This window comes from Triticum dicoccoides, chromosome 1A (assembly GCF_002162155.2).
Source record: "Triticum dicoccoides isolate Atlit2015 ecotype Zavitan chromosome 1A, WEW_v2.0, whole genome shotgun sequence".
In the NCBI taxonomy this organism is placed as follows: domain Eukaryota; kingdom Viridiplantae; phylum Streptophyta; class Magnoliopsida; order Poales; family Poaceae; genus Triticum; species Triticum dicoccoides.
In genome coordinates this window covers 527,424,324-527,434,833 of record NC_041380.1, presented here as the reverse complement: position 1 = coordinate 527,434,833, position 10,510 = coordinate 527,424,324, and the positions used below count along the sequence as shown (strand labels likewise).

The following is a 10,510-nucleotide window of genomic DNA, read 5'->3' as shown; positions in this document are numbered from 1 at the left end:
CTACGGTCGTATCCCCCGCACTGCCACTGCCAGTGGAGGCAATCGTCGCGTCCACGCAACAATCTCCAGTTCGCCAGCACTAACGGGAGCAGGCGAGGACGAGCGCTCTATCGCCGCACTCCCAAAATACATCTCAACATCAGGCAGTTTATCATTTTCTTTTCGAGGATCCAACGTGCAGTTTATCCATGTGAGTTTTTTTTTTTTAGATTCATCAATCAATGAGCGATAAAATGGAAGTCTATTCTGAGGGCATGTACAATGGGGGCAGTGGTATGGTGATGCCCCAAGATCCACGTAGGAGCAAGTAGATTAAGCATCCCCTTCATTCACCGTATGGTCCCTCCTATATTTTCTCTCTCGTCATCTTCTTTTCCCTCTAAATCCATGGCTGCACATGTTTGTTGTGGTCCTCTGCTACCCTTTGCATATGATTTTTTCACTTTCCTCTTCTTTTCTTCTTCTTTTTGGTTGAAGCACCAGCCTCCTTTGCAAGAGTCCGTTTGGCTCTGCAGGCAGCACTCTTTTCTCTCTGTCCCCTTTTCATCCAATGTGGACTGTAGGGCAGCACTCCAGCATGGAGCGTTGGCCATGCCCTGAGGCGCAGCTGGACCGGGCCTGGCGCAGGTAGCATTTGGTCCGGAAAAGATTGGACTGGAGATCCCGACTCGGTCTGGACTATGGTTCGCGTCTTGCTTTATTTAGATCCAGATCGAGACGACACCCCCAGACTCAGACGGCGCATCTTACCCCACAATCGTTCGGCGGCGAGGAATCAGGCGATCCCACCCATGGCCGATAAGAAGGGTTCCACTAGTAGGCAGCGACGAGCAACCGGCGAGGCGACCGGCGGTTTTTCGCTGAGGCCGTGCACCACCACCAAACAACATATGACGGCGGCGACCGGCGGAAAGGGCGATCTTTCGCTCAGGCCGTGCACCTCTATAAAGCATCATATTGTGGTGGAGGACGCGGCGGCTGACGCGCCGGAGGATGAGGTGACCGGCGGGAAAGTTCCGCTGAAGGCATGCCCCGCCAAAAGGAAGTCGGCCGGGGTATGCGAGGCGTTGAACATGTTCCCGGCGCAGGCGGCGGCGTCCTCGGGGCGGCGGAGGGCTGTCGATTGGGCGGGCCGACCCACCCTGGCGGTCGACCTAGTAGAAGACGAAGCAGAGCTGCGGCGGAGAATCAAAGCAACCCTGCTAACCTTCCCGGAGTCGAAGGCGTTGACTGCACAGCAGATGGAATTGGCAATTGACAGGATCGTGGAGGAGTCCAAGCCCGAGGCGGCTTCCGTCGCCGCCCCAGGCATGGTTCGGATGAGTGACTTCGACATACGCTTCTTCTTGTCCCTCCCGATGGTCCCCACCGTCGACGAAATCCTGGGCGTCGACGCCGGCGGGGTGTTCCCTCCAGGGTGGATCCATGAAAGGAAGAAGTTCCTTGATGAGCATTGTCAGGTCAAGAACAGGAAGGATGGAGACAAAGTCGGGCTGATGGACAAGATCCGCGTCGATTTGCTCACCAGGGGCTACGTCGAGGTCCAGAAAGAATATGTGGAGTTGGGCTCTGATGATGAGGAGGACTCGGACGATGATGATTGTCCCTATGAACCATATGATGAGAACAACCCTGGAGGTGTGGTCCTGCTGATCTGAGATTGAAGCAATCCAAGTATTCTGCACAAAGTGGTAGAATTGCATCCAAGAAGTTCGTCAACATCCAAGTATTCTACACAAAGTGGTAGAATTGCATCCAAGCAGTTCGTCAACATCCAAGTATCTACACAAAGTGGTAGAACTGCATCCAAGAAGTTTGTAGACTATCTGATCAGTTTAAGTTGCAACTCTAATCTAGCAGTGCCCTGTGTATTTTTTACAATTTCAGTTTGGCCGATGTCTGCATCATGTGTTGTTGCTTAGCAAATGTAGATTCATGAAGGTGGCATATCAGTCCACAGCTTATGTAGTCCTAACTCAAGTCGATAGAACAAAGTTTGAACATATGTTTATTATTTTTCACTGATTAATAATTTTATCCTCTTTCCTAAATAGAATTGCCTCCCAGCACTGATTTTTCCTACAGTCTGGGGAGCCATGTCATCTGCTGGCTGCAGCATTGCAGCCCCCTTCAAGTGTACCCCCAAATTAAATCTTTTTAGTTTTTACCGATGCCCTTCAACCTGTACTTCCTCACAACACGGTGAAAAGAGCGCAACTTTGACCCGAGTCGGGTTATTACTTCATTTTTGAATCATTTTTGTTACAGAAATTCGAAAACTATTAGAGCCCCAAACTGAAATTTGCACAACTATCAGCGTGTCGTTGCCACCTCAATTGTTTTCGTAGCGGCTAGCAACCCATAGTTGGGCAGCAACGATTAGTAGTTTGGCTGAGACAGGAGTATTAAATCGAATTTCATCTCTGACTTTGTCTTTGAGGCCACAAGATGACAATCGAATCCTTCATGTTGCTGCTGCTTTTGGGTCTGTCCTCAACCTCGAGGAAGAGCCCCATGTTGTTCTTACCGATGCCGAGACCTCACCATATGGTGCATCTTTGGGTAAGCAGTTCTTGTTTGAGGCTTGCTTCTGCCGGAGCTAGACCGTTTATAGAATCAGAAATGGCTGTGCTGTTGTAATAGCTGGAATCCAGTATGACGAGGCGTTCACGGAAAGCAAGCTTTTTGTAAAAATGACTGTTAGTCGTTATTCCCCAAACGCAAAACAACCAGTTTTCGGTAAGGGCGCTTATAGGAGCCACATGATTTCCTCTTCCTTCTTTGGACGTCTCTCTTCTATTTGAAAAAAAAATCCCCAGGCGCCGCCATGGACGACGAGGCGCGGGTCTCGAAGCACCTCCTCGCGCGTCTTCCCTGCCGTTGCCCTCGCCGCGGGTCGCCGCCATCGCCTCCTGGGTTTCTCTCCAGCAAACATGCGCCCGCGGTTGCAGTTCCTGTGGCGACAATTGCAGCTCCGGTGAGCGGGTCCGCGTATGTGGTGGTGCCGGTCGCCGGTAACAGCACGACCCATGCAACAACTGGACATGCACGCTGGGCACCCAGGCAGACATCGCCTGTTTGAATGGACGTAGCAAAAAAGCATCACCGGTCGTAACAAAAATGACAGACGGTTGCAGCAAATCGTGGTCGCGCCGTCGCAAGGTCGTAGCCCGCCTTGCTGGATGTAGCAAAAAACTTCGCCGGTGGTAGCAAAATCAAACTACGGTTGAATCTTTATTATCTATGATTGAAGCTTTTTCCGTGGTAGGTTGCAGCAAAAAATGACGTGGTTGTAGCTCGCGGTCCAGTGGTTGTAGCATCATCATCGCCGGGCGTCGTTCTGGTTGCAGCTTCTATCAAAACGATTATAGCATTTGTTGGCATCGGTTGCAAGCTTCATCGACCCATGGTTGTAGCATTCATCGCCGCCGTGCAAAAAGAAAGTCGCCATGAACGGTCGCTTGAAGCAAAAAATGTAGACGGTTGCAACAAAAAAAGACCTGTGCGTAAGCGGGATCCAGCTTCTTCTGCCCAAGGTTGCAGCTCTGCTGGGCACGGTTCCAACTCTGTCATACACTGGTTGAAGCTCGAGAAGTCGATGGTTGCAGCAAAAAGGACGTCTAGTGCGTCAATAGGCTCCTAATTATTTTGGCACACGGTTGCAGCTCTGCAGGGTGTGGTTCCAGCTCCGCTACGTACCAGTTGGCAGTTGCAGCATCTCGCCATGGCGTAGAGACGGGGTGTGTGTGATAGCGTGGTGGTCGCCTCCTGTGCTCGTGCGGAGAAAAAAGAAGGAAGGGGCGGGAGGAAGAAAAGAGCCACAGAGAAAAAAAGGAAAGGGAGGTGGTGGGCCAGGCACACGTGGGTTACGTGGGGTGACTAGTCAAACCTGTGCGGGAGCAAACTCGGTCCGCTAGATTGTGCGCTATCGCACGGCAAGCAAGCGACCGGCGCAGTTTTCGGTCGGCGCACTGTTGTTTAACGTTTCCCTTTCGGTAATCCAACTTGGTTATGGTTTGCAAACAAACTCGGGGCATAATCAGCCTTACTCAAACGAGTTCTCAACGAACATGATATCCTAGCAGGGGTAGTTTCGATAGAATGCATATACAGTATAATTCTCATAAATGAATGAGAGTTAAATACATTAAAGGTGTATCAACTTGTCTTTTATGATCAGTTTAATGTCTAAAGTTACAAAATACGTAAAACTGATGCTTGAATTTGTCCGGCCACACCTTTCTTCCTATAATTGAAAAGAAAAGCTGCTCCATCAGCTTTCGTCAAAAAAAAAATTGTCCGGCCATACAAATACGGTGCCTCCATTCGTATCCGGACATACGTCCAGCCAGCATGGCGTACAAACGTGACAGTGGCTAAGAGGCGCCAGGTGGCCCGCGCATGAATATGTTTTAAAAAAACCTCATTTTTATTTACTCAATATAAAAGCCATCAAATACACTGTGTGATAGCAAGAAATAACATGAAAAAAAAAACTCCATAACAACGGCACGATCTGGCCAGACGGCCGAACTATGCTTCAAATTCAACTCCTACCTAGAAAGCTATACAATCCATGTAGCGCTCTGCAATTTTCTTATTTTTTTTTCCAAGTTCCAATTTAGTTTTATAATGCTATACAACTCCCATATGAAAAATACAATTATCAATATGCTATTATTTTATATTTTAAATATTTTTTCATTTTCATTATTGTACTTCGAAGAGGGAGACATGAACTTAATTTATGTGGATTTAAATATTTTAACCTATATTAGGAATTATTGTCTAAATTTAAGAATAAAAAATGTCAACTGTGTTTGTATAAATGTAAGGATAATTTACACAATAAATTTTTCACACGCGTTGAAATATTTTAAAAATACATGTTGTAAACTTTTTTAACGCATGACAAACATTTTTCAAAAGTGCCTTATAATTTTCTAATACATGTGAAACATTTTCCAAAAACATGTTGACATTTTTCAAATGCACTAACACTTTCTTGAAGTTAATGGCAGTTGTATTTTGTTCTTATAATTTTCTTTTAAAATGGTAAAAATAATATGAAAAATAATAACAAAAGAACTTGAATTTTTTTGAGAGGTACATAGCAACCAAAGCACGGTGGCCACCGAGCATGTTTTTTCTTAAATTTTTTAAAACTAGCACTTCAAAGTTTCATACAAATTTTAAAAATTTCACAAAAAATGTATGCAGGTGCTCTAGGTGACTTCGAAGTTTTTTTTTGAAATTTTGTTATATTATACCCTGCAAAAAAGAAGAAAACAAATCAGGCAAAAAAGATGATTTTTGCATTTATTTTACCTTTTTGTATCTCTCACAAACAAATACAGATTTTGATAAAAAAAATCACATGGATATATTCACTTCTATGTGTTCATGTACAAAAAATGTCCGGAGTTTTTTAGCTGTAGAAATCCGTTTATTTGACTTTCAGAAAAAGAGCACAATGTGTCGGTGCTTCAAAATTACATTTTGCATTGCAACGCAATATATAAAGTTGACCTAGTCTATATCTACTAGCCACAGTATAGCCTGGTGGACAGCCTGTGCGTGCAACACAATATGTCAATTTGTGAGGCTTTTATATGTGATTAAATAGGGGTTTTCTAAAAAAAATCTCATGTCTGGGTGGGCCACCGGCATGTGGGCACGCCACGCAGGCTGGACGTACGTCTGGATACGAATGAAGGCACCGTATTTGCATAGTCAGATAAGTTCAAGCACCAGTTCCATGTATTTTACAACTTTAAGCACTAAACTGATCGCGCAAGACAAGTTGAGGCACCTTCACCGTATTTAACTAAATGAATAAATCTTGCTACTTGTTCTTAATTACAGCTTAATTATATCAAAACTCCTGCTTAATTATACAACCTTACTTATATCTGTTCGGTGTTTCTCTGCTATGAAATTCCTGCTTAATTCCTGCTGCCCTTGATTTGACTTTTATTACTACTTGTTATTATTTCTTTGGCAAGCATGCGTCATCCTGCAATTGACCGGTTATTTATATTATTTTTCTTGGAGGCGCGTCTAAATGTGTGCCCTATTGCTATCCACAAGAAGCACCAAGACAAGGCGATAACGTACAAAGGCAACCACCAAAACATTTTGATGGCATTAAACACTTTTAACTATCAAATACTTTTAAAAATTCTATAAAGATTTTTCAAAATGTTACCAATATTATTTTTAAATGCATGCACATTTTTTTCTTTGTATGAAACATTTTCTCTATATTATTCGGAAAAACAATTACATTGTAGAAATATTAAAAAAATCATGTAACATTTCTGAAATGCTTGAAAATTTTGTAGAGGTCACCAACTTTTTTAAAAGTTACAAGAACAAATATTTTGCGCAACTTTAACATTTTTTCAAAGACGTGATTAATTTTTTTTAAAATTTTATTTAATTAATTTTTACAGTAAATGTATTTTAATAAAATATGAAATAAAACCAACAGAATAAATAAATGAAGTAAAGCAAATTGGGGTGGCCCAATACAGTAGTTCCTTCGGCGAGTAGCTACCCGGTTTGCTTAAAGCGAGACATAGCCGTGCAAGACCTCCTAATCAGCGCTTCCGGCGCCAAATCAACGCGTAACGCTAAAACGGTCATCGCACAAGTTGTGGCCCATTTGTGGCTGGCTTGTTCACTCTTAGGGTGGACATGTCCTTTCGCTTGCTCGCTGACTGCCCAAACGTGCGTGCGCTCGCTTTGTTTTGTTTTGCTCGCCTTTCTTTTTCATATTGCTCTGTTATAAAGAAGAGAAATAGTTATTGGTTTTCAAATTAAAAAACATCTACAAATTTGAAAAGGGTTCACTAATTTGAAAAGGTTCACCAATTTGCAAAATATTACGAATATAACAAGATTATTAATCTGAAAAATCATCGAATTGAAATAAGTTTGCAATTTTGATTTGTTTTTACGAAATTTAAAGAAAGTTCATGAATTTAACATATGTTTTTATTTTTGAAAGTACTATTAAAAGAAGTAAAACAAAGCAAATGAAAAACAAAAAATAGGAATGAAAACAAAATATGAAAATGACCATAAGCTTCCCAAAATCATTCGGAAGAACCAAATCAAATCTCAATTAGAAAAAATTTAAAAGAAGAAGAAAAAGCCTAAAAATAAAAAGTAAAATAGAAACCGACCAACAAAACCAAAGTAAATATAGAGGCAAACCAGCCAAAATAACCTCAGGGAATTTTATTCAAATTCGTTGGGAGTAGCTAAAAAGGGCCGACCCATTTAATTCACTGTACAGTAACGTTGGAAGTGGGCGTGCACTATCTACCGAAACCCCTTTCTCAAAAAAAAAAAATCTACCGAAACCCACGTTTTTTTAGGAAGTAATCGGCGCTAGAAGAGTAAATAGATAATGGCAGGCCGCGCCCATTATGTATCGCCTGAACTGATTCCTAATAAGTCTCGCCTACAGTACGACGCTATTTGGCCGGCCCAATACTATAGCTGCGCGCTAGTTGTTCTTTCTGTGACTTTTTATCGGTATTTTCACTGTTTTGCATCGGCGTTCTTTTCCTTTTCTTTATTTCTTCATTTCTTTCTTTGTCTTTCACATTGTAAATTTTTTCGTATATATAACATTTTTCATACATGTTTAAACTTTTTCAAATACATGATCAACATTTTCTCAAATATATGTTTTGGTGTCTACTTTTCTTCATACACATGTTACATTTTCTGTGTATATCTAAATCTTCTATATATATGAAACATTGTTTCTGTATTATGTGAATATTTTTTAAATGCATGATTAACATTTTGTTTCCAACACATGCTTTGAACATTGTCTTCAAATATGTGTTAATTGTTTTTCCAAACACACATTGAAACATTTTTTAGTGATTGAAATATATTTTCAAACCATGCTAGCAATTTTTGCGTTGTACAATTTCTTTTTAAATGTCACAAACATATTTGTTGAATTGCGTGAACATTTTTTTAATGTAACTTACATTTTGTTAATGGTACGAAACATTTTATTAAAATTACATGAACATTCTTTTACATTGTATAAATATTTTCTAAAATGCCACATAGATTAGTTTACACGCATAAACATTTTTAAATGTGACAAATATTATTCTGAAAGCTATCAACATTATTTAAAAAATCACGAACAGAGGAGGGGGCGCAGAGGGCAAATTGCATAGGCGCACACGCGCCACATCACGATTGGACAAAATATCTGACTGTTTGATAGATGACAATATGCTAGCTGCCAGCAATGCAAAGAATCCATATAATTCGTCAGTATCCACTAGACAGTATTATTTTTTCCATCAACAAACTTTTCCGGTTCATAGCAAATAATTCCTGCGACTAGGATTGTGGCGCCCTCTCCATCTCGATAACCATGACACACTAAGTCATGAGTGTGCGTCGCGATATACAGTTAGGTTGTGTTTGGTTTGATGACAGGGATGATTGGTTGGCGATATCCACTGACAATACCACGGCTTGGCTGATGCAAGAACATTGGTGCAAGAATGTAGGATATTCAACTCCGCTTCCAGGCTTCCAGCTCAGGCATTCTTAGCTTACCAACGGGATTCTGAATTGAAGTGCACAATGGCCACAACAGCTTCAACATTTACTCGGTGCTGGCAGCTTATTAACTTCATGAGTTCTTCGCATTATGACCAACTGAATTTTTTTTCTTAGGCCCTCCTCTGTATGCTGGCTCACAAAGGAAAGAGCTCAGCACCACCATACTGAAAGGCTCAATAAATCATTAAATTTTCACCCTTAGCTCCACCTGCAAAAAATCCCAGCACAAGAGCTTTGCGTGTCTCAACCTGTATGTGACTGCGCCTCAACACACTCCAGCACAGTACAAATCTCAGCATGCAGAGGATGCTGGCTGCCACCGGCCACAAACTCATGCACCTCACCGTCAAGCTCGACCGAGCTGCACCCTGGAGTTTTCTTCATCCGCAGGCTGTTCATTTCCCTCCTCTCCCTGGCGAGGCCGCTCCAGTTCTGGGCTTTTGCGTACATGCTGGACATCATCACCCTTGCCCAAGGGTCATCCGGATCCAACCTGGTAACTTCCGCCGCCGCAATCTCGGCAAGCTCCAAGCTGCCATGGACTTTGCATGCGCTCAGGAAGGCTCCCCATATCACCATGTTAGGTTTCATTGGCATTGTCTTTATCATCCTATATGCCTCTGCCAATCGCCCGACGCGGCCGAGAAGATCGACCATGCAGCCATAGTGTTCAATCTTGGGTGTGATTCCATATTTCTCCTGCATGGAGTAGAAGTAGTCAAGGCCTTGGTCCACTAGCCCTCCATGTGCACACGCATTCAGGACCCCGACGAGAGTAACATCATCAGGGCGCATACCACCATCTTGCATCATGTGAAACATCCGCAAGGCATCAGCGGCACGACCATGCATCGCTAGTCCACAAATCACTGTTGTCCATGAGTAGAGGTCCCTCTTCCCAGGTGCCTTCTCAAACACCTGCAAGGCCGTGTCAATGCTTCCACATTTGGCGTACATGTCTATCAAGCATCTATCCAGTGTGCCATTGTGATTCATCCGATTCTTGTCAATATACGCATGGACCCAAATCCCAGTCTCCAAACACCCTGCAGCTCCACAGGCACCAAGGACAGTGGACATTGTAGGCCCATTCGGGTGCACCGGGCATGAGGACGGAGACACCATCTGGCGGAACAAGCCTAGCGCCTCCCTGCACCGGCCGACCAGGCAATACCCTGCTATCACCGTGTTCCACGACACCACATCCCTCCTCGGCATGGCAAGAAAGAGCTGGTACGCAGCCTCCACATGTCTATTCCTGACATACTGATGCACCATGGTGTTCCAGGCGACGGCACTCTTCGCCGGCATGTCGTCGAACACCCTCCTGGAGACCGCGAGCTCCCCGCGCTCCCCGTAGACTCTCACAAGCTGGGTAGAGACGAACATGTCCGGCTCGATGCCGCTGACGACGACGAAAGCATGGACCATCCTTCCCGCGGCCAGCGTGCGAGAGTGGCACGCGGCCAGCACGACGGCCAGGGCAACGTTGTCCGGGGCGAGGCCGTCCGCGAGCATGCCGCGGAACACCCGGAGGGCCTGGGCCGGCTGCCCGGACGCCGCGTGCGCCCGCGCCATGGCGGTGCGCGCGACGAGGCCCTGATCGGGCATTTCATCGAACAGAGCCCGCGCGTGGGCCGGGCGGCCGAGCGCGGCGTAGGCCGTGAGCAGGGCCGTGGGGAGGTGCGCCCCGGCGTGGAGGAGCCCCGGCTTGAGGAGGAGGCAGTGGATGGCGGCGGCCGACAGGAGCGCCCCCGGCGCCGCCGGCGAGAGCGACTTGATGAGGCGGAGGAGCGAGCTGGAGGACAGGGCAAGCGGGTGCATCATCTGACTGACTGGGCCCACGGCGCGCGAGCCCCGTAACCGTAACTTACCGTAACACGTTGAGGGGGCAAATCGT

General features: G+C 44.7%; 1 protein-coding gene across 1 annotated transcript; it reads right to left on the bottom strand.

Moving 5' to 3' along the window:
* Nucleotides 1-8,180: 8,180 nt before the first annotated feature.
* Nucleotides 8,181-10,434, bottom strand: LOC119285893 (pentatricopeptide repeat-containing protein At5g08510-like). The gene has a single exon (XM_037565225.1). The coding sequence runs from the start codon at nt 10,432-10,434 to the stop codon at nt 8,854-8,856; it is 1,581 nt and encodes a 526-aa protein (XP_037421122.1). The 3' UTR covers nt 8,181-8,853.
* Nucleotides 10,435-10,510: the final 76 nt, after the last annotated feature.

Excerpts from the sequence above, each read along its gene's own strand:
- LOC119285893 (XM_037565225.1), bottom strand. The coding sequence starts at position 10,434 with ATGCACCCGCTTGCCCTGTCCTCCAGCTCGCTCCTCCGCCTCATCAAG.